Genomic DNA, 25,111 nt, shown 5'->3' on the forward strand with positions numbered 1-25,111 from the left:
GAGGAGAAATGAGTTTCAATTGATGTTGGAAATGTTGAATATGAATGTGTTTAATTAATAAAGAATTTAATGATTGAATAATTACATGTGGAGAGTTATGGATTTGGTGTGTTCATGTGTTAAGTAATTTTATTTGCCGAAGCAGTAATGTTAAATGAACATTCATGTGATGTGATAAATGTTGGATTACTATTGTTGTATTCACGAATTGAAGATATGTAAGTAAGAGATTGATTTCTCCTTGTTGGTATGTTATTGTTGAATCCAGATTTTGAATTAAAAAGTTGTTCAGTGTTGTCTAAGTGATGTATCTATTGTGATGTTGGAAATATATCAACTTTGAGTGTCTTCAGTTGAATGTTTGGTATAACTAATTAATGTAATAATATTTGGTGATATTAATGATTTGATAAAAATGAACATGTGGAAAATAATTGTATGTTATCTTGATGGTTATCTTGGATTAACATGAAAATGGCTAGAGATGAGGTATACATGTGTGAAACTACGAGTATGTATGTGATGAATTAATGTTGTTGTGATTAGTAACAGGATAGTGAGAGTGATATGTTGTTTCAGTTGTTATTGAGGAATGATTTTATATTAGGTGTTATCATGTAAATTGTTGGAATCATGATTGGGTATGATGTGAATGTGATGGATATATATATATATATATATATATATATATATGGAGAGAATTATGAACTTTTGATAGTGGAGGATCTATGTTCATATTATTTGTTAAATCAAGAATGAGCATGATTGAGTGGCGACCTTTTTAGGCAGATGATTTTTGTGTGTTATGGTTGTACTATTGTAACTGTAAAGTCAGAATTGTTGGTGGGTTTCCCTGGTAAGTCTGGGATTAAGCAGAGTGACTTAGTAGGCTTATGAAAGCAGGCAGAGAGCGGTCTGACCATAAGGATTTGACATAAGTAAAGTACTCGTAAGTCTTATAGAAGCAAGCAGAGAGCGGTCTGACCATAAGGCTTCGGATAGTAATGTATAGTATACTTGTAAGACTTAAGGAAGCAGTCAGAGAGCGGTCTAATCATAAGGCTTCGGGAGTAAGTATAATATATTTGTAAGGGATTATGGAAAAGAAAATTATGACTTTGAGAGGTTAGAGGATAATTTGTTATGGAAAAATAAAAGATACAATAAAGTGAATCAATAACATCCAAATAATTGGGTGTATAAATCATAATGATATATGTTTTACTATAGATTGAGTATGTTTAATGATCGTATGGGTAACTCACTCTTATTTGTTTATGCAATGATCGTATAATTAGCATGGTTATACGTGAGCAGATGATGTTGGAGATGCAGTTGTACATGCTTAGAGACGAGTGACATGTTGGGAAAAATACTAAAAAAAATATTTTTCTCCCTTTACCTCATGTACTCCCCACAACTCCCCGTGAATTAGATAACCTATCAATATTAAAAAAAAATATCGTTTAGCGCATTTTCTCTGTTTATCGTATTCTCCCTTTTGAGCAGTTTTCTTCCCTTAGCATATTCTCCACTTTTAGCATACGATTTTTACCAATGTTTAGCAATTTAACATTTTGAAATTCTCCCCCTTATTTGATAAAGATCAAAAAGGGTTATGAGAGAAACATAACATATGACAATATAATTATTAGAGAAAATTAGCATGAATATATTATGTGAATCAGAGCAAAAGTGTTAATTGGAGGAATTATGGACCAAGTATAAATTTATGATAGCATGAGTTGGTTATTAGTGTATTCAAATTGTCTTGGTTTAGAGCTATTTTTGAGGAAGTAGAGTAATGAATTTGTGAAATTAGGGTTAGGTTCTCAATTGGTCTGTTGGGATAATTTTGGTAAGTTATATGGGACTTGCTTGAGTCCCTAAATTGCTTGGAATTGTGCCACAATTGGTAGAATTGAATTTGAGTCTCTAAGTTGAGTTTTTGTAAGTTTTTGGGTGAGATCTTGATGCTACTTGTTTAGATTGATGTTAGAAAGGTTTAGATACACTTAGTTAAGTTTAATTAAGTATATAACACAATCTAGGAGGATTAGAAGTTGGGGGAAAATATTTGGAATTGGTAATTTTGGAGTGAGTTAGGTAATTTTGCAATTTGGTGCTGTAGAATTATGCAGACTCGTTGAGCGAGTGGAGTCGCTCAACGAGTGGTTATATAGTCTGGCACACTGTCTTTCTATTTCGCACAACGAGCAGGGACGTTAAGCGAGTGAGTTGGGGGTCTAGACCACTGTTTTAAAGTCTCGACCAGCAAATGGGGTCGCTAAGCGAGAGGGTAAGGTCTGGGAACATTGTGAGTTTAATTCGATCAGCAAATGGGGTCGCTAAGCGAGTGAGTTGGGGTCTGGACCACTGTTTAGAGGATTCGCTTAGGGAGTTGTGTCGTTGAGCGAGAGGTCGGGGTCTGGTAGCACTGGAGTTTTATTCTATCAGCGAGGGAGTCCGCTGAGCGAGTTGTTTTAAGTCTACAGGTACTGTTTGGAGGATTCGCACAACGAGTAGGGTCTCTAAGCGAGAGCACTTTGGGGTTCCTCATCGAGGGGGTTCCTTGAGCGATTGGTACAGATTTTGAAGTACTATATTCTTCTTTGTTCTTGACTGGTTTGAGATATGTAATTGATTCAATTGTGGATGAGCTTTATATGAGTATCAAAGTAAAATATATGGTTTCAAATGGTGTGGAAGAGAATTCCAAGAAGGAATTTCTCAGTGGCGGTTTCAAAGGTTGAAAGTATGAATATGGGAAGTTTAGTCTTGGAGTTTATCTTGACATTCTAATGGTCACTTATTCTCAAGTAGAGAGAGATGAGACATGTCGTGAGAATAGCAGGAGGTCCTAGCCTAGGGGCTTTTCCTTGACCTAAGGTGAGTGATAACGAACTAACCTTGTGTGGTAGCTTGGGGTTGGCCAACTCTTTCACCACAACAAGTGCACGAATTATCATAGCTACATATTCATACTACTATGGATGGTCAAGTCAATGGTTGGTCAAATACAAAGTTTAGTTTGGTTTGATGTTTTTGTTTATGTATCTTACCGGAATGTTTAATCGTATTCATATATCATTATTTGTTTTCTTCTAACTTACCCTTTTATTTGTGTTTATGTTGTATCTTTCCTTTGTTTTCTCTTCTTGCTATGATCATCCTGTGGGTATGAGCAGAGGGAGATGAGGTGTCCCTGGATTAGGCTATTGATAAAGGAGAAGTTGTAGAATAGTTTCTTCGGAGCAGTAATTGTAAATAGTTTTGGGTTTAGGATGTTAGTACATAAGGTTTTAAAATTTTATAGTTATTTTGGATGATTGTAAATACTACCTTATTCTCTAGTTTATAACTATTCTATAGTATCATGTTTGTGATAACTCTTTGATATAGTTTTATGCTATATTTTTGGGATGTTACAAAAACAATATATCAAAGCATGTAATTGATGTATTAGAGCATAAAAACAAAAAATATGTATTAGAGAAAAAATATATTGTACATTGTCTAGACTCTTTTAGCTCTTAAATGTTTGAATCTCCCCATATGACTCCCCCTAAATGATATTGTTAGTGTGTTAAGAAAATATCGTCTAAAAGAATAGACTGTCTAGCATCTCGAGTTTTGAAGTTTATCAAACAACATTTAACAAAATATCACTTAGTATATATCCTTACTAAACGCTCATAAGACAAACCTTGACTATAAACAATTAAACAACATTTGACAAAATTTTGTCTAGTAAGGAAGCAACAAACGCTATATCTTATCAATTGTCACTACTTGAAAAAACTCAGACTTGCACTAAACATTTATTATATGAAATATGCTTCAACACTCTATGAACGTATAAATCATTAAATGCATGTATGTACTGTACCTTATCTGTTATGCTTTTTCCCTCTTTATCTATGCAGATATTAACAACATTAAGATATACTCAAAAGCATTGCACGAGGATCAAAAATATATTGTGAGATAGGAAAACATTCGTAGAATGTTTCCTAAAGCTTTATGTATTTGTATGATAAGCCACCTACTCCAACAAAGTCATCTATCTTTGAGGGACGGTCATCTCTCGATGAAAGCTTTAAAAGGAAAACTCACACAAGAAAATATAAAAACTTTTGCTATCATTGTATCATTGTATCATTACTCTATTATTCTCTCATAAGCTTACATCGTCTAAGTTTGTTCATAAAACAAAAGAAAAAAACTTCACAAGTTCTCAAAATTTGTTGTATTGTATTTTTCCTCATTGAGAGGTATCAAAATTTGTACTTGTAAACCAACACTAACTGTGTTTAGGAATTCTGAAGAGAATTAAAACACTTGCATTCTTTAGCTCAGGAGAGTTAAACGTTCTAGATAGTTATCTAGGGTTGATACCAAGAGTGGTTAAAATACTTAGATACCAAGAGTGGTTAAACTTAGACTAGTCAGGATTGACTAGAGGACTAGGAATGGTTAATATCCTAAACTTTTTCTATCCTAAATCAATATATAATGATGCCAAATCGACCAACAAGAGCAAATGTTATAGTTGTTTAAAAATGTATTGCAATTAACTTTCCAAATAATTTTTAATACTTCACAGAGATATCACCTAGATAATATGAGCTATTAAAAACAATTCCAACAAAAAACAATAAGAGTTCACAGAAGTGGTAAAAAAATTCCAACAAAAAACTCTCTTTTTTACCCATAAATAAGAGTTTTAAGGAGTGATAAAAAAAAATTCCAAAAAAAAATAATAATCATTGCTATTAAAACCAAAAATAACAAGTTAATACTATTATTCCCAATAACATAATTTATTTGTGATAACTTTTGTTTATAGTTCATACTTCATATTTCAGTCGTGGATATATAAAATGTCAAAACTAAGCTACATTTGCTGATTTTTTATTTTTCAGATCTTGTAAAATTATAAAAATAGATCATTATTTATTAAAAGAAACAAAAGAGTTGATTAACGTAAAAAAAAATGACAAAAAAAGATATTGATTAACGTAAAAAATTATCATTTTTGTTATTAATTGACGTCGAAAATTGTTTTCAACATTAATTTAACGTGTTCCCTTATAAATTTGGTATTTTTTTGATATTAAATACCAAAAATACCGACGATGAAATAAAGTTGAAATTCAACTAGAGATGGTGTCGTGCTGCATTCTCACGGAGTACATTGTTCCCCACTAAACCTTTTGTAAGAAATATTAATGAGCTAAAATTAATATTTTAAAATTAATATTTTGATACTGGAATGTTAAAGAAGGCATTGCTCTAAAGGTCTAGGAAACATAGAGAGACAAAAACATTGTAAATTTTCAAATATAAAATTACAAAACTACAAAAATAAAAAGTTGCAAAACTAAAAAATTTCAAAATTACAAAATTACAAAATTATAACAACAACTAGCCAAGGAGACAGACAAGATAAATAACCATATCACCTAGATAACAGGAAATTTGAGAGAAGCTCAATTGAAAACTATAATTTTTATAAATACTCAATAGATCGTAAAAATTCATTAGAAAATCAATTGAAAATTTTCAAATTTATATACCAGAAACTTAATCTAAGAAATGAAAATAGAAAAAAAAAAGTAAAATACTACAAAATTAAAACTACTAACCAAACTCATTCATTCAATTATTTTTCTCTTATTTTTATTATTTAAAGACTATCACAATTCAATCTATCATTCTTATTAGGACGCGTCTCCTTCTAATGAAAATTGCAAAATTTTATGGATTTCATTTTTTTTAATTTTCAATAAATTTTAAATTTGAAAGGATAGAATGAGACACAATAGGTATAATAAAAATGTATTGATAACTTTCACTATTTTCCTCTAAGAAATGCTCGATAGCAAAAAAAGAAAATAGAGTAATAGAAAAAAAGTAAATAAAAAAGAAAAGTAAAAAATTAAAATCTAAATTTCAAAAAATAGAGAATAATTAAGTGTAAAAAAAATTGGTTAAATTTATTTTTAATTTCTTAAATTTAAGATAAATTTATTTTTTCTTCTCATAATTAAAATCTATGACTTTAGTGCTTTTAATTAAAAAATGTTTTGTTTCAATTCAACCAGCCCAAAGACGTTAAAGTAAACAAATATTAAAAATAAAAAGTACCAATAAATTTAAGAACAATTTTATTTTAATTTTTTTCGTCTAAACAATTAACATTATTTCTATTACCAGTAATTTTTTCATTAAACCCTAAATTCTAAATCGTAAATCAAAGAAACAACTTACAAATACTTTGGTTCTGCGAGCGTCATTGCAAGTACTGATTTCGGAAACTTTTTTTCTGTACCCTATGTTTTCTTCTATCACTGTCATAGTATCGGTGAATAATTTAGTTACCTCTCATTAACAAATTTGCATATCATGTTCTCTTTCAAATTTGTATTAGACATTATACAATTTAGAATTTTATATTACAAAAATTATATAATTTATAGCATAAATTTTCATTACAAATTATATAATTTTAAATGTATTTTAGGTTGTCTTTTAAATTTGAATTATAAATTGTATAATTCGAAATATAAATTTCCATTAAACAATTTTAAATATAAATTATATTTTAAATTGTCTTGTAAATTTGTATTATGAACTGTAGAATTCAAAATCTTATTAATACTTCATATTGTCTCTGAATAAATTTGCATATTGATTATACAATTAAAATATAATTTACATTATCAATTATCTTCCAAATTTATATTACAAAATGTATAATTTAAAATATAAATTTATATTACATATTGTATAATTTAAATTATTCGTACAATCCAAAAACTAAATGGAAAAAAGTCTTACAATATCCTTTTCTATCAATTTGAACAAGTATATAATTGAAAATTTAGAAAATAGGGGAAGTAAGAAAACATGAGGAGCATGAAGAAATTCCCCCTTATTTGCCACACGAGTTTCATTCAAACTAACCAAATTTACGATCTCAAGCTCTCCGAGCATTTAGGGATGTTTCTTCCTATATCTCACTTTTTTCTTCTTACGCCCCCCATAAAATAATATTTTCCAAATTATCTTTCATTAAAATTATAATAAAAATCTCTATACCTTATTTTAAATATTAATTGGATGTTCTGTAAAATAATTTCTAGATTAAAAAAAATACCTTTCAAATTCAAAAAGTATTTCCAAATCTCGTAATGATTTTCCAAAAGATATTTCTAGAACAGTTAATCCAAAATATAAAAAAATTCTAAAACAAGTATTTCAAAAATAATTTTCAAAACATTTATTTTGAAATATATTTTCTTATACTTTCCGGAATGAATGTTCTGGAAAATAATTTCTAATTGTAGAGGTGGGGGTGGAAGAAAGGAAAATTGATTAGCTCTCAAAGTTGAAACTTAAATAAAAGCATTATAAAAGTCGAAACCTACCCAACTGAAGAATGAATCCTTTTATTGCAGTTGTTCAATGTGCATCTTCCTCCATACAGTTTGCCGTTAATATTTGGGTTGAAGCACACCTTCCCTCCCTCGCTATTGCTTGCTTTCCTTCACAGTCTCCACTACTGCATAGAATGAAGAGAAGGCCTAAAAAATGTAATGGGAAAGCGGAAGAAGAAAAATGAAGAAAGAATGAGGGAGCGAGGGTTTTGCATTTTAGGATTTTGGACTATCAGGGTAAAACGGGAATTTTAAATTTTATGAGGTACAAGAAAAGAATGGGGTGCAAGAAGAAGCACCCAGCATTTAGGGTTCCTATTTATTCACTTCTGAAACCCAAAGTAAAATATTCTCCCCATATTGGCATAAAATAGGAGAATGTTTTTTTTTTGTTGCCTTTGATCTAAATTCTTAAAAAATAAATAAAGATGATATTAGCAAAGGTAAATATCTTTCTGCTAAAAAACTGAAATAATATTTAGGTGCTAAAGAATATGCACTTTCTTTCATGTATTCCTATCCATATAAACAACAAATGTTTCTATTTTATTCTTCTTATTTATCTCTTCTCCATTCAACTCATCAAACAAATTATCCAAGAAAGGCTTTCCACCTTATTTTCTCGGTGGTGCTAAACAAACAGTTGTAGAGAATTCAAGAAGGAATATAAAAGCTCCTACAGGCTAAATAGATAAGATCTACCTTGCCAAACAAAAACTAGAGAATTCTTGTTCTATTAATTCAAACTACAAAAACTTCGTTGAAGCAACAAGCATATTCAATGAAAGGATGGGTATTGTGAAATCAAAATGACTTATTCAAATAACATGGAACATCATGAAAGGTTTACCTGGAAGCTACTCCAATAAAAGTCTTCCCTAAATTTCGAGCATGAGATGATGCAAAACAACAAGTTCATTCACATTTGATTTACAATAATATTACATGCTGTGATATACTCACTCTTCACTATAACATTACATGCTGGGAAACTCCTCCCATATATAACCAAATTAAAACGACAGAAATACTATCCGTTTTATCAGATTACAGCATTTCAAATATCATTATTTGTCCAAAATAATACTAAAAGGGAAGTTCCCTTTCTTTGGTTCTCTGTCCTGCAAAATTGCCAAGCATGCAATATATATGCACGCAAAGAATGACATACTTACAACCATGATACATTATTATATCTTTATGCTGCAGCAGATCGCTTGTCTTCGTAATCATCAAGATTAAGGGCTTGTAGCAACTTAGGCCAAGATTCTGGGATTCCCCCTGGCAGGTTAAACTCCAATAATTTTCCTCTGCTACGGTAAAATTCCTCCACAGGCTGAGTCTGAAATCACGAAAGTCTTTTAAATTTATGGAAAAGGAAGCAAAAAATCATTTACAACAATGTAACTATAAGCAACGGGGAATTGGAAACATCAACTTCAACAAATTTGCCCAGATATTTTATAAACATCTCATTATAAAAATAAATATACAACAAATACGAAGCCACTCAAGCAGTCATTCTATTTGAAGTCCACATATAATAATAATATAGTGTGCACAATACCATTTCACGGTATATTCGAAGCCTTTCTTTGACTACTGCTTCGGTATCATCTGATCGAGTAATGAGCTTAGAAATGCAATTCGCAGGAGGAAGAAGTGGAGCCATAACCATTCCGGGGCTCCCATTCTCAGCCTTAATGTCAATTGAAGCAACATTAAAATTACCCCCACACTGATTACAAATTCTCCTACCAAGGCATTTCTCAAGCAGAACATCTTCTCGGAGCTTCAGATTGATTACCAAGTCAATGTCCGTTACCCCTTCCAATATTTCCTGCACCGAAAAACAAAAGCTAAAATTTGAGTACTCTATAATTTAAAGTTTTATATTGCTTCTATGAACAGGAAGCACGCAACAGAACTGTTGTAACTTAAACACATAAGGGGGGTGAAGACGCAGAAGCAGAGAGAATTAAAGCTGCTTATATGAGGGGGGAAGTAGAAGTTGATATGGTGGGAAAATCAAATCATAAAAAAAAAAGTAGATCAGGTAAATCGCCTTATGAAATCATCAGGTGTATCCATACAAAGAAAAAATTATTCACATTTCTTTAAAAATTACATTTTCAGATTTCAAAACCGACTATCAGTATTTATGTTCCTTGTACTCATCCAAAGATTTAGTAAATAAAATGAGGGTTAGTACCTATAATGAAATACACTTTACCAAAGTGAAGAAACTCACTGCTTGCTTTATTGTTCTAGGAAAACCATCAAGAATGAATCCCAATTCGCCTTTAGCTTCCTCAGCTGCAAGTCTCTTTGACAATAAACTTATTATAATTTCATCTGACACCAATTGACCTTGTTTTACAATTTCTGATAGCTGTAAGAAAACAAATATTAAAAATAAAATGTAGAAGAGATGATCCGATGGACATAAATTAAACATTGTAACCCAGCAAAGAGGCAACAATTAGGCTACAACATATGAAATTGAAATACCATAACTAATATGTATTAATGGAAGCTCATTTATTGTCCCTCAACGGATCTCTAAAAGTAAAGTGTAGTAAAACATCTAATACCTTTTTTTAAAACGAAAAAATCCAATACCTAAAGCACTTAAAAATGGAAAAATGAAAATGGAAATCGAGACATCATTCACTAATTTAGTTCAATTAAAATTACAAAAATCAATGTTCAAGACTTAAAGACTCACTGGCTTGGTGAACAGGTAGATTTTCCTCACTCCCAATATATAAATTACGCATGCAATTAATGTTACAAGATTATGTATACACTACTGTTAATAAATAATACGAGAATATTTATAATTAAATAAGAATAAGGAGTTAACAGCGAACAGACGATTAGACCATTCTGTACGTCCTTAGTCTCTTGCAACAAAAAGGACAGATATGATGAAAGATCAAAGATACAATCAATGCAAAAATACGGGAATGCCAAACTGTTTGAGATACATCAGAAACATGCATCTCCAACCACAGACTTAAATAAGAATAAGACATGAAACGTCAATGACACTCCTCACTATTAACTAGTTTTCACAAACCAAAACAACTAGCCTGTGAGTGACAGTGTTTCAATTTCCAGTGAAATGAAAAACCAAAGAATAATAACTATTATCATGTGCAAGTTTCCCTTATGCAACACCATATTGAAGACATTTCTACTCAGTTACACAGACTTGGATACCACAACAAGAAACGAGACTAGACCCAATCAACCTTGAGCCATGGGGCTGGCAATACAGACAACTCAGTGTACGTTTCAAATATTTTAAAAACTTTTCACTTCAGTTTTGTTTAGTTTTATTTTACATGTTTTTTAAAGAACCCTCTCCGCACATCTACATAGGAAAATCTACTTAAGCATAATTTAATTGTCTAACTCCTATGCATGGAACTTGAGTCCAAAAGTCTTTGTAAAATGACAAAAAAAAAAGAAAAAAAAAAGACTAACAAAGCAAGTAGTGCTTAAGTAAAGTGGGACAACAAAACACATAAAGCTGTCCAACTCCCACCAACAAGATCAAAAGCTGGAAGTTCAGTATGATTTAACTTCTATGCACCATCACAATAAAAGAACTTGTAATTCTTAATTTACAAGAAATCACTACTATAATATGACTTTTAGGTTAGTTGACTTTTAAGATAATCATCATAACATAACAGTTCGTGTTTTTGAGATTGAATAACAAATGTTTAATATTTTTTTAAAAATAATAATCATGCTTCATTTTCTTCAAGCGCCAACCGTACAAAGAAAATTTTCAATAACCTTGACGAAATCCTCGTCAAAAAGATCACGAAGCTGAAAAATAACCTACAAAGTTCAAAAAACGAGGAGGAGGAAGACGAAAACCTGGGAAGAGAGGGGACCAGAGGAGGCGAGTTCGTCGCGGACGAGATCGCCGGTGGCGATGTGCGGGACGGCAAGGAGGTTGGAGAGGCGACTGGCGTAGGTGCCTTTGCCGACGCCGGGACAACCGAGAAACACCCACTGCACACACCTCTTGCTCAGGTTGTCGAGCGGCGGAACCCGGCGGAAGGAGGCGGCGAAGTGCGGCGGCGCGTTGACTTGGGAGGAGGAGAAAGTTCGGGTGGCCAGAGGAGAGACGAAGGAGGCGCGCTTGGCGAGGCGGAGGCGGGTTATGGCCGCCATGGGATTTGCAGAAGCGAAGGAATGATGAACCACACGGTGAGTGATTGATGATGATGAATTGATTAATATGTTAACTAATTCTTCGCTTTTCTATTTATACCATATTTGCTTCTAAGTTTCTTTTGTAATGCGTGAATAAATAAATATCAACTTACATTTTTCAAATAGGATATAAAAATAAAAATAAATAAAGCACGTGGGTAAATTTATAAATGTCGAAGAGGAAACGTGGACAGTTATTCAAGCCTTTAGTAGTTTAAGATGGAATTTGAGTTTTTATAATGGATAATGATATTTTGATAATATTTTTTTATAATATTATAATAATTTACGTATCATTTTGTGATTAGTTTAAAATTACTTCATAATTAATAATAATAATCATAAACACTAACGTGGATCAATCACAAAATGACATGTAGATGATGTTAAAATGTTATAAAAAAGTTGTTGTTAAAGTATTATTATTCTTTTCTTATAGATACCTTTCTTTTTCCTTTAAAATACTAGCATTTACTTCGTACTTTTTTTAATTTTTGAAATTTCTAATAAAAATAAGTACACCAAAACTTTTGAAAGAAAAAAATATAATGTGGGACAAGGTTGGGGATTTTGAGTGGTTGAGCGAGAGGTCAACGTTTGGTAGCACTATCTGGAGGATTCGCTTAGAGAGTTGTGTGGTAGCACTGGAGTTTTATTTGATCAGTGAGAGAGTCTGTTGAGCGAGTGGTTTTTAGTCTAGAGGTACTGTTTGGAGGATTCACACAATGAGTAGGGTCTCTGAGCGAGAGCACTTTGGAGTTGCTCAGCGAGTGGGTTCGCTGAGCGATTGGTACAAATTTTGAAGTACTATATTCTTGGTTTAATACATCATTTGGTCACTACTTTTGGGGGTTTGGTTCAAAATGATCCTACTTTAGGATTTCTGATTCTAATTTCCACTTTAGGGTTCTTAAAACGTTAGGGTTTTAGATTGAAATTTTCTTTGATTTTAATAAAAGATCCCACACTTCATTTCACAGTGCCACATAATCATTCAACATAACACCTCACTCAGATTTGGCCACAATGGCATCAGCACTGTTATGTTTTTAACAGTGTCCACGAAAAGGACCGAATTGAACATTTTTAAACAAAATATGGGGCCTTACTGAACTATTTCAAAAGGTAGGACCATTTTGAACCAAACCCCCAAAAGTAGGGACCAAATGATGTATTAAACCTATATTCTTCTTTGTTCTTGACTGGTTTGAGATATGTAATTTGGGATAAGGTTGGGGATTTTATTATAATGGGTTAAATATGCTTTTAGTCCCTTAACTATCACTGTTTTTTGGTTTTAGTCCCTACTCAAAACTTTGATGGCTTTTAGTCCTCTTAGTATTGAAACATGTAATATTAGTCCTTAAAAATGGATGACATCAAGTTTTTGTTGATTTGGCAAACGGCAAGGCCATGTCTTGTGCCAGCTTCTTCCTTAAGTATCTGCCACGTTTGTTGTTTAATTAATGGAATGAGATTAAGTGATTGGCATGTGTGTGGGTGATTGAAACCAGATTACAAATTAGGGCTCGAAACCTTCAAATTGGGGAAAACTAGTTTCTAGAAACATTGTACTGGAAACCTTCCACTCGAAGCGGTCCTTGTGGTGGTCCTTGCGTTGGTCCTTGCGGTGGTTGTGAAAGAAACGGTGGTGTGAAAGACAAGCGCATTGTATCAAGGTAAGTTTTTGTTCGTATTGTTTTGCTCTTCTGCGTGTGAATATAAGTATTGGGGATTTAAGGTTTGGGTGGGCACAAAAGCTGATGAAGGGATTTCTTTGTTGTAGTGAAATGAAAGGTGACAGTGGAGGAAATGGTTGGACGCGAAGGAGCATTGGTTCGAGAAAGTCGCAAAGCTGTGGATCATCTTCACGGTTACCATCTAAAATGTCTGCTTATGGTGAAACATTGTTGCTTTTGAAGGCAACTACTCTAAAGAACAAAGGAAGACTATTTTATAGATGTAGAAATTGGGCAGTAAGTGATTAAATCTTTCAGTTCATGTGGTTAATTTTCTATTAATGGTGTGTTATTTTGATTGCAGAGTAATTCAAGTTGTAATTACTTTGAATGACATGATGAAGGAGTTTCTGAAAGTGAAGGAAGCTTTGAAAGAAAACGTGAAGAACTTGAAATGTGTGTGGAAAATGAAAAGCTTGTACTGGATCTAAAGAAGAAGAATGAGAAGCTGAAAAAGGAAATTAGAAGAAGAGAAGAAAGTTGGGAAAATGATGTTGTTGTTGTTTGTTTTGTCATAGGCGTTAACGATTTTCTTTTGTATTATGTTTTTGTTGAAGATGAATTGTAATTAAGAATTATGGTTGAATAAAATGAGGTACTTGAGTTTGTCTCCAAAATCTTCTTGAAAAGAAAGGAAATGATTGATTATATTATGTTGACAAGTAGTTACTAATCTGCCCATCATAACAAGTAGTTACTATTTATGTTGACAACAAAAACTGGAAACAATAACTGATCCTCCTCAATTAGACAAATAAAAAGTTTTTAGGAGTGGCATCAATTGTTGAAGGTGAAATTAGCTGAGCCAAGTCAGAATAGGACCGTGATGTTTGGGCTGATATTAAGTAGAAAGAGTTATCCTCACTATCAGTTTTATGCATAAACTTTTATGGTAAAGAAAATGTTTATATACTTCATCCAATATTGAAGCACCCTGCTGACTTACATCAACAACTGGATATTTCCCTGCAGCTCTCAAGGAAATCATAGTGCTAACAGTGCTACTCTTACTCAAATTCGAGAGACACAATGATATCAGTATTGTTTTAAAATAATTCAAAGTCATTAAAAGCAATTGAAGTGGTCCCATACTATTAAGTAATTGAAGTGGTCCCTTACCACTGACAAAAAAATTGTGCTAGCAGTACAAAAGTAATTAAAGTGGTCCCTAGCAACTAAAGCAACCACTGTACCCACTACTATTGTTCCCTAAGTGGGTGAGTGTAAAAAACAAAATACATTAAAATAAACATGTGGCTACAGTAAGTCTTCAACTGGTACTAGCTTCGGACCCTAGATGTTCTTTTTCCATCTTGGTGACATGATGCAACTTCTGCTATACTGAATGATGTTCCAGGTTGTGATGTTGTTGGAGGTCGTCCTAGTTGAGAAGTCCCCCTTGTTGATGTTCGTCCACCTTGTGACGTTGGTGGAGGTGCTTCTGCTTGAGAACCTCCTGCAGTGGTGGAAGTTGTCGTCCTGCTACCAGATCCTGCTGCACTTGAAGTGCCCCTTGTCTTCTGTAAATAGAGTAAGTGACATTAGAATCCATGTTGTGAAAATAATTATGAATGTGTAAATAAGTGAAGTTGTAAAAGAGTGATTTTGTACCTTAGTGTTGTTCTTTCTCCTTTTACATGTTCTTACATTATGACCAAATTCATTGCAGCTGCTACACTTCATAATAAGATTCTTCTTTGACAATTTTGTATAACTCACATATTCATCTGCCTCCCTTCGTCTTAGGTTTTTAGGCCTCCCACGGGGTGTTTTATAAATTGGAGGCAATAGTGCACCAGATCCAAAAGTAGACCACATTTGTTGGCCATTTATTGGAACAATTACAGGGCCATAACAAGTGACATAAGCTTCTTTCTTGTAATAAGGATGTACATAGTCTTCAGGGTTTTCTATTTTGTAATTTATGGCAGCAATAGCATGCCTGCAAGGTATTCCTATTAAATCCCAAAAGTAACAACTACATGTGTGGTTACTTAGGTCAACTACAAACTTGTCCATTGTAAACCCGTGAGTGACTTCAAATTTTGCAGCCCCTGCCCATGTTGGAATCCAATTTCCACTATTTTGTACTTCCCTATTGATGGACAAATTTATGATCACCAAAATATGATGTCACAAACTTGTTGAACAATCGGCAAGTATGACCGAATCGTTTCAAGTAATAAACTCGGTAAGACCAAGTATCGTTCTCCCAAAGGACTCACGGCCTAGTTTAGTTATGTGATTTGTTGATTAGCTAAGACTTAAGAACGAAATAATTGGATTTTGATATGCAAAAGACGAAAATAAACATGTATGCATGAGGTTGATCAATGGCAAAAGCAAAAGACAAGCACTTTCAATGAAATATATATATGAATATGTTGTTGGGGTTCAATTTCATCTTATCCACTCTCATATATTTTAGGAATTCAACATTCAAATCATCATTGTTAATGCCACTCTCTAAAGTACCTTTCAAGAAGGCTTCTCCCTAATTACGAGTTCATACAATTCCTAGCATTCCTAATAATTAGTTCATCAAGTGCAGGAGCTTAACGACAACCAATATAATATTGGGAGAAATTCCCCGGATCTAGACTTCCCCGTACGTTCCCGTATCGACAAAATCAATAATCATGCATTGAATGAGTTAAACAAAGCAAGCATTAAGCAAAGAGGAAAAACCCTAACTAATGATGAAAGAAAGCATAAATCTTAGATTAAGATGTAAGCACAAATTCCATATATGAGAGCTTCAAAAGATTACATTGATTCCCCAACAAACATACAAGGTTTAGTTCACCATATTCATGGTGAACCTAGATGAACAATAATGAAAGAATGAAAGAGATAGAAAAACCCGAGAAAGAGAATAGGAGAGCTGTCACCATCTCCCAATCTACCCCCAAGGGGTGAAGAGAGAGTGTTTGCTTCGTTTATGCCAAAGATACCAACCCTAAGACATCTAGGTCTTTAAATAGGACATAAAAATAATAGAAAACGGGTCCAGGCCCAAACAGATCATAAAATCGCATACAACTGGCCCAAAACTCGTCTGATTGACTTTTTTCGTATTCTGGTTGACTGGTTGACTTTTTGGTTGATTGGTTGACTTTTCTGGTTGACTGGTTGACTTTTCTGGTTTCTGGTTGACTTTTCTGATTCCATCTCTCTCCTTCTTCACTTCTTTCACTAAATTCACCTTAAAACCTGCACAAAAACACTGAAATCAAGCATAAACCTGTCCAACTCTCTTATTTCTGAAAATATGGATAAAAGCATGATTTCAAGTTAGTTTCTAAGTGTAAAGGTTGCTTTTTATGTCAATTTTAAGCATGAAAATAACAGTTTTTCAACTGTTATCACAACCCCAAACTTAGAACTTTGTTTGTCCTCAAACAAACAAGATGTAACTCAATCTTCTACCAATTCATATGATGGCTCACTTCATTCAAAATTCCTCTTTTCAAGATAAGTAGCAACTTCAATCAAACTTATGACCAAGAGTTAAATCAAGATGTGCACATGCATTAGTGTTCACAAAGTCATTTAAATTCCAACAAATGTTATTTTTCATGAATGATCAATCAATTAAGCATGGATGTTCATGTGCTTATGGAATATTTCCTCACTAGGTAAAGTGTTTCACTCAACACACAAGTGTATAAGAGGTAATCACTCATTCACTTTACTATCACAATGTCACATGAATCAACTTTGCCTTTCATTTTACCACAATCAAAAACATTCACAAGCATGCATCATCACAAGGACTTTTCAATGGCTTATAATGTGGCTGGACTAACAAGAAAATTGGTTTTTTCTGGATCACAAAATCCTTGAGTCAAGAGAATCATAACAACACAATCATTCTTATTCATTCCCAACTTTCTTTTGCCTTTGCATTGAGCTTTGCTTCTTTTTCTTTTCTTTTCTTTTTCTTTGCATATTCTTACTTTTTAGCTCTTAGCTCAATGCTTTTCCTTTTTCATGTTTTCCAAACAACCCCAAACTTGAACATTTAATAATACCACAAAGATCTTCTACTTAACTCAAGGTAAAGATTTTCAATCAAGGGTTTCAGTGTATGTTCAAGGCTAAGGGTTCAAAGGATAGAACACAAAGTGTTCTCTTTTAGTGGGCTAACTTTATGAATTTGGCCAATAAAAAGGGTTCCAACAAACGACCTTGATCACATGATGCAAAATAAGCAATTGATTCAATCATAGAAAACCTGGGCAAAATCATTAATGTTTCCAAAGTAATGGCATTCAATCAATAACAACTCTGGAGCTCAAAACCTCACATATAAGCTCATTCACATTTGACATACACATCCTGCTTAATTTCACAGTCACAATCATAAGATCATGCATTTGTTCACAAAGCTTGTGAATCACCTGTATAAGCATTTTAATGTGCACATCATCTCAACATCAATCAATCAATAAGCATCATCAAGCATTACTTATCACACAATCACAGTTAATAACAAACCATCATAACAAACCAGGTGTCCAATAGAGTACATCAAACCTAATCTAAAACAAAAATAAATAAGTTTAGAACACTTAAACCAACAAAAGCATAAGTTCATGATAGCATTCATCAGTAAATACTATCTCAGCTCCTCATCAATCTGAGCTGTCATCTGTATCTTCTTCCTCTCCTTCTTGTTGGATCTTATAGTCTTGATTCTTTTAGCATGATGAGGAGGCCATCCCTGCATCAAACTTAATTCACAAAACCAAAAGATACATTGTTAAGCATTAGTAAACCACAATGAAGAAATCAACCCCTTCAATGATGCTCTCTCCCAACCCCAAACTTAGATGGAAAACTAGTGAGAACGTGAGTGGAAGGGAGATTTTCTCAAGAGGAAAGAGGGAAAAGATGTGGAGAACCTTGGAAAAGGTATGTAGGAGTGTGTGTGCAGAGAAGAGCCTGAAAATAGAAGCTTATGTGCAGCTTAGGGTATAAAAATACCCTAATGGGCTTGGGTCCCGCTAAGGGGCAACCAAAGCCCAATCTGCGAGAGTACCGCTCAACGGTAAGTTGCCGCTCAGTGGCACTTTCGTGATGTGCCCTTCTCCTTCTTTTCTTAACCTACGTGCCTCCTAGACATGCCCCTCACTGGTTCCCTGCAATTCAATGTTCATAATACTTATGCAAACCCTATTTTGCAACTAAAATGAAACAAACAGAAACATTCAATCAACTGGGTTGCCTCCTAGGTAGCGCTTGTTTAACGTCACAAGCCTGACCCAAAATCCACCAACACCCATCAGTAGGTGTTACAAATTGAGTATCCTTCAGTAGATACTTAACCACCTAGCATCCTTCAGTAGATGCTATATCCAACAAAATATTTACAAAAATAATGTCCACAGATTAAAAGTTACAAAACCAAAATCAAAATCAAAAGTTTTTAAATCACTGGGTTGCCTCCCAGCAAGCGCTCTTTTAACGTCATTAGCTTGACCCAATAAAGCTCATGTTCCATCTTCTTTTTCTTCTTTCTACTGAACTTCTTCAGAAATTTGATCAAACCGGGAACCTGTTGCAGTGTCTCAATCATAGGAACTTTAATTTCCAATTTCTTGAAAATTTCCATAAAGCGCTCAAATTCCTTCTTCCTATAATACTTCTTTGGATGAGGAAGAGGTTTTTCATATGATTCTTTCTTTTTTTCTCTCGTCCTCCTTTTCTTTTCTCTCACTTTCTTTTTTTCTTTTCTTTTTCTACTCACTTTCTCAATCTTCACACAAATTTTCTCTTCTCTCTCTTTTCTCTCTTCTTTTTCCAACTCAACTTTTTCAACATTTACACTCACTAGCACTTCACACTCTTCCCTGGGGTTAACCTCAGTATTAGCCCCACAATTTCTACTTGGCCTTTCTTCCACCTGTTTGGTAATCTGCCTCATCTGAGTCTCCAAATTTTTGATAGCAGCTTCAGTGCTCTTTTGGGTAGACTCAGTTTTCTGTATGAAATTGTTGAGAGTTTCCTCCATCCTCATGGACCTTTCATTAAGCATAGATAACTGTTGCCATAAGGTGGGTTGCTGCTGCTGCTTATTATATTGACCCGCTTGCCCAGTTTGCCCTTGACCAATGCTTGGGTGTGGTTTCCACCCCTGATTGTAGCTCCCTTGCCGATACTGATTGGTCATGTAGTTTACATCCTCTACGGCTTCAACTGGAAAGGCACATTGACCATTGATATGGTCGCCTCCACACAATTCGCACAACTGGGTTTGTACCTGTGCAGCAGTTTTCAACTCTTTGGGTAATTGTGCAAGAGTTTTGGTCAGAGTTTCCAACTGTTGAGTTAGAATTTTGTTTTGAGCTAGCAGGGCATCATGTGTCTGTAATTGGAGAACTCCTTTTTGTTGCATAGGAGCTCCTCTCTCACTGTGCAGCTCATTATCACTAGTAGCCATGTTTTCTATAATCTTTGTTGCTTCCTCTGGAGTTTTCCATTTGATATTGCCTCCTGCTGAGGCGTCTAGCATCATCTTGGTTTGTGAACCAAGACCTCCAAGGAAAGTTAAGACTACTTCCTGATCTTCAAAACCATGCGTGGGAGTTTTACGTAACAAGCTTTTCTATCTTTCCCATGCATGACCTAGTGATTCCTCCATGCCTTGCCTGAAAGATGAGATCTCTTGCTTTCCTTTGTTGACCTTGGAAGAATTGAGTGCCCATATAGTTAAATTCTTGATCGAATTGCATCCTGCATGCATTAGGCACAAAACTCTAGAAAATATTTGTTAGCACAAAAAGATAGAGAAGAAGATATAGATTCAGAAGATAAAAGATTCAGAGGATAAGATAAAATAATATAAAATAAAATAAAATCTAATCTAATCAAATAAAATAAAATAAAATAAAATAAGATAAAATAAAAACCGAAAAAATAAAAACAGAAAATAAAAACAGAAATTCAAAATTAAAGTCAAAGATAATCAATAATCACACAAATTAACCAGTTAAACCACGAGTCCCCGGCAACAGCGCCAAAAACTTGATGGACAAATTTATGATCACCAAAATATGATGTCACAAACTTGTTGAACAATCGGCAAGTATGACCGAATCGTTTCAAGTAATAAACTCGGTAAGACCAAGTATCGTTCTCCCAAAGGACTCACGGCCTAGTTTAGTTATGTGATTTGTTGATTAGCTAAGACTTAAGAACGAAATAATTGGATTTTGATATGCAAAAGACGAAAATAAACATGTATGCATGAGGTTGATCAATGGCAAAAGCAAAAGACAAGCACTTTCAATGAAATATATATATGAATATGTTGTTGGGGTTCAATTTCATCTTATCCACTCTCATATATTTTAGGAATTCAACATTCAAATCATCATTGTTAATGCCACTCTCTAAAGTACCTTTCAAGAAGGCTTCTCCCTAATTACGAGTTCATACAATTCCTAGCATTCCTAATAATTAGTTCATCAAGTGCAGGAGCTTAACGACAACCAATATAATATTGGGAGAAATTCCCCGGATCTAGACTTCCCCGTACGTTCCCGTATCGACAAAATCAATAATCATGCATTGAATGAGTTAAACAAAGCAAGCATTAAGCAAAGAGGAAAAACCCTAACTAATGATGAAAGAAAGCATAAATCTTAGATTAAGATGTAAGCACAAATTCCATATATGAGAGCTTCAAAAGATTACATTGATTCCCCAACAAACATACAAGGTTTAGTTCACCATATTCATGGTGAACCTAGATGAACAATAATGAAAGAATGAAAGAGATAGAAAAACCCGAGAAAGAGAATAGGAGAGCTGTCACCATCTCCCAATCTACCCCCAAGGGGTGAAGAGAGAGTGTTTGCTTCGTTTATGCCAAAGATACCAACCCTAAGACATCTAGGTCTTTAAATAGGACATAAAAATAATAGAAAACGGGTCCAGGCCCAAACAGATCATAAAATCGCATACAACTGGCCCAAAACTCGTCTAGTTGACTTTTTTCGTATTCTGGTTGACTGGTTGACTTTTTTGGTTTCTGGTTGACTTTTCTGATTCCATCTCTCTCCTTCTTCACTTCTTTCACTAAATTCACCTTAAAACCTGCACAAAAACACTGAAATCAAGCATAAACCTGTCCAGCTCTCTTATTTCTGAAAATATGGATAAAAGCATGATTTCAAGCTAGTTTCTAAGTATAAAGGTTGCTTTTTGTGTCAATTTTAAGCATGAAAATAACAGTTTTTCAACTGTTATCACCTATCAAGCCTTTTTCGTGGTTTAGGCATTACAACTCCTGGATATGTCATTGCTTTTTCTCTAAGTGTTGCAAACCTACTCATAATGTAAGTTCTAATCCATTCCATAATAGTTATGATAGGTTTGTCTCTAGCTAGTAAAATTGTACTATTAAATGACTCAGACAAATTATTTATCAAGACATTGCATCTAGGATAAGTATTGAATGCATGTTTACACCAATACTTAGTTGGAATACCTAGCAACCAATTGTAAGTATCAATGTTAACAGTTTTCAACTCACCCATTTTTTTTCCCAGTCCTGTTCAAATGTGGCCTTGGCAGCCCCCATCATAAGATCTCTAATCAACACTCCTCCACCAAATCTCTTCTTGTAATTGTTATACAAGTGCCTTAAGCACAAATTAATACTACTTTTCAAGGAAACTTCAGTATTGCCAAGTAGTATTCAATAAAGTAGATAGGGTTAAAGTAACCCTGAGTCGTCTCCCAACGAATACGGAATTGCCTTTTAATATTTGAATCTTATGAATGTAATGTAATGTTCAAGAATAAAAATGATGTTTGGAGAAGGTTTAAAGAACAAATAAGAAACTTAAAAACAGTTATGATGAAATAGGCTAATTCCACTACTTTTCCAAGATAGATTCATCATCGGGTTATTCACAGATAATTGTTCAATTGATTATTATTTAAGTTTCAAATTAATTAAAGTACATTCTTAATTAATTTAAGGGCGATCATGCATTTAACCAAAGTAAATTCTCAATCAAATGCAAAACCTTTCTAGATTATTCACAATGAATTCAACCAAAGTACATTCTCAATCAAATGATATTGTGTTTAATCATGTCTAGTCTTAAATCTCCTAACCAAATTAAAAGTTAATCAATCAAAGTAAATTCTCAATTGATTATAGTTGAAATTATTACTAATCAATCAAAGTACATTCTCAATTGATAGTAAAAATCATTTAATCATATGAAAGTTCCTAAATTAAATCAAAGTAGATTCTCAATTAAACCTAGAAACCCTAGAACTCATATAATCAATATGCATGTAGATTCAAACACATTATGATGCAAACACAAGATGAAATAAGAGAGAGAGAAGTGGTGAATGAATGAATGAAGTGAAGTTCTTTTCTGCCTCTCTTGGGTCTCTTTATATAGGGCTTAATTGGGCTTGGACTCTGAATATTCAGTTGACAGAATCTTTTATCTTATATCTCCCAAATAACTAAAAGATTTAGATAATTATAACATTATTTGGAAGATATTTTCGGTTGATATTCCCAAATTAAATTAATTCAACAACTGAATTTTATCTTTTAGCTTTTCTGAATTTTCCAAAATTACACATAAGCCCTGAATTTCTTCTATCTGCGTTTTAACCCTTTTTAATTTCTGAAATTGCAAGAAAGCCCCTCAGTTGACCAACCTTGACCAGATTCAAAGTAGAATTGACCAGCTTTGACTGATAGACGTGGCCAATGAAAACTTGCCACATGTCAGCCCCTTCTCCACCCAAAATTAGGGTTTTAGATTGGGGGAAAGGGGAAAACTTGTGCCGCATTGTTCCTGCGCCCCGAAGATTGTTCCTGCACCCCAAAGGTTGTTCCTGGTGACGTTGGATTCGCACAAGGAGATGAACATTACGGCTACGCGCTCATGGTAGGTCCATGCGTCTACGCCGTGAAGCTTCTAGATTCGGGTTTCTCGGAGGCATGATAGGGTTTGCTGATTTGAGATTTCTTTCTGCATTTTAGGGCTCCTCTGGTTTGTGGCTTTTATGATTGATTTGCAGGTTATGGAAGTGCGGTTGGTTGCTCGTCGGTGGAGGGACTCACCCAGTGCTGGCGGGCGTGACTGATGCGCTGCGATGGTGGATGACGGTCCTTGCGGCGGATCAACGAGGAGATGGTGCGGTGAGGATGGTATGCGAGCTTTGTTCGGATTGGGTTTTCTGGGTTCTTGGATTTGCAGGTCTGAGATGATGATTGGTCGTGGAAGAAGGTGGTGTGCGGCATGGTGAGGCGGTTTCACGATGAAGAAGGAAGAGTGTCGGCATGGTGAGCAACAGTGGTGATTCGGCGAGAAAGGAGGGAGAAGACGGTTTTGGTAGTGGCCTTGCGGCGGCATGCACGTGGTGGCCGGCGTTGCGCAGGAGGAGGCTCGCGGTGCTCCGGGATGGTGGATGAAGAAGATGAATCATGGCCTGAAGGTTGACGGTAGTGGCTGTAGGGTGGCTGACGGCTAGGGTTTGGATTGGGAATTAGAGTTTTCTGTGGAAGATGATGACGTGGCAGTGGGGGTGATGTGGCAGCATGTGATTGGATAACACTTAGGATTTTAGATTGCCACATGGCATGATCTGGTGGAGTCTAGTTTAGGAGGGGTAGGAGTAGGAAACTTAGGGGTGTAGAAGAAAAGGCTTAGTGTTTGGGCTTGGTTGTTGGCCTGTTTCAGAAATAAGAGTGTATGTAGGGATTTTAGGAGGTGCAAGGGTATAGTCTTTCTGTTTGGCCCATCTGTACATTATTTTCAAAATAAAACCTGATTTTGGGCCTTGAGTTGCCATTTGGACCAATAGAACTTATAATTTCAGTTGCACAAATAAATGTAAAAATTTCCAAGAATAATTTATGCAATTAAAATCACTTTTTAAGTCCCTTTTAATTCAAAACACAATATATCAAATCATCACAAATCCTTTTTAAATCAATCATTCAAGCACATGAGTTTCATCAAAAATTTAATTTTAAAGCATAAATGTGGGCATAAATATGCACTCATCAATGATCATTGCAAAACAAAACAACACACAAACAACATACAAACACAAGTAGAAGGGTGGGCTAGATATACAAAGATCATACAATTATAATAGCATGTAACATACAAAGTTCATCCAAACAAAGTATACTAGATCACACATCCTAACATGTTATATTCTAGACTTGACTCGTCCAGACTTAGAATGATTGCTGAGCTATGGCAGGTCATGCACTCGTGGTGGCCTCTGCTGCTTTGCAAAGCCGTTGCCAATGGGTTTCACCCTACCACACTCACGAGGTTAGTCTGTTTTGAGGCTTGAGGCATACTGGGAGCCCCCAAGACTAAGACCTCCTACTACTCCTCACGACATGGTTGAATCCTCTCTACTTGAGAATGATTTTCCATTGGAGTTTCAGGATAACCCCCTAAGACTGAGCTCCTGCATTCATTCTAAACAACCTGGAATCTCACCAAGAGATTCTACAATGAAACTTACATTCACCCCTTTGAATCACATACTTTCATTTGGAATTGAACTCACAACAATACTCAATTATATACAACCATCCACCTTCAAACATAATTCACAATACTTACCACAATTAGTTTAATCAAATTCAATACAAAGTAATTAAAAAGCAACAAATTCAAACCTTTC

The 25,111-nt window shown here is 34.3% G+C and overlaps 1 protein-coding gene across 4 annotated transcripts; it reads right to left on the reverse strand.

Moving 5' to 3' along the window:
- Positions 1 to 7,362: 7,362 nt before the first annotated feature.
- LOC108320218 (probable adenylate kinase 1, chloroplastic) lies at positions 7,363 to 11,721 on the reverse strand. Of its 4 annotated transcripts, XM_052875211.1 has the most exons (5): positions 11,337 to 11,718; positions 9,676 to 9,834; positions 9,010 to 9,282; positions 8,618 to 8,784; positions 7,363 to 7,567 (listed from the first exon to the last, which is right to left on the reverse strand). In XM_052875211.1, the coding sequence occupies exons 1-4, from the start codon at positions 11,634 to 11,636 to the stop codon at positions 8,641 to 8,643; spliced, it is 876 nt and encodes a 291-aa protein (XP_052731171.1). In that variant the 5' UTR covers positions 11,637 to 11,718; the 3' UTR covers positions 7,363 to 7,567; positions 8,618 to 8,640. The 4 variants fall into 4 exon arrangements, with proteins under 4 accessions (XP_052731171.1, XP_017407078.1, XP_017407076.1 ...); XM_017551589.2 differs by lacking the exon at positions 7,363 to 7,567 and having other exon boundaries at positions 8,340 to 8,784; positions 9,694 to 9,834; positions 11,337 to 11,721; XM_017551587.2 differs by lacking the exon at positions 7,363 to 7,567 and having other exon boundaries at positions 8,340 to 8,784; positions 11,337 to 11,717.
- Positions 11,722 to 25,111: the final 13,390 nt, after the last annotated feature.

The sequence above is a fragment of the Vigna angularis genome, chromosome 3 (genome assembly GCF_016808095.1).
Source record: "Vigna angularis cultivar LongXiaoDou No.4 chromosome 3, ASM1680809v1, whole genome shotgun sequence".
In the NCBI taxonomy this organism is placed as follows: Eukaryota; Viridiplantae; Streptophyta; class Magnoliopsida; order Fabales; family Fabaceae; genus Vigna; species Vigna angularis.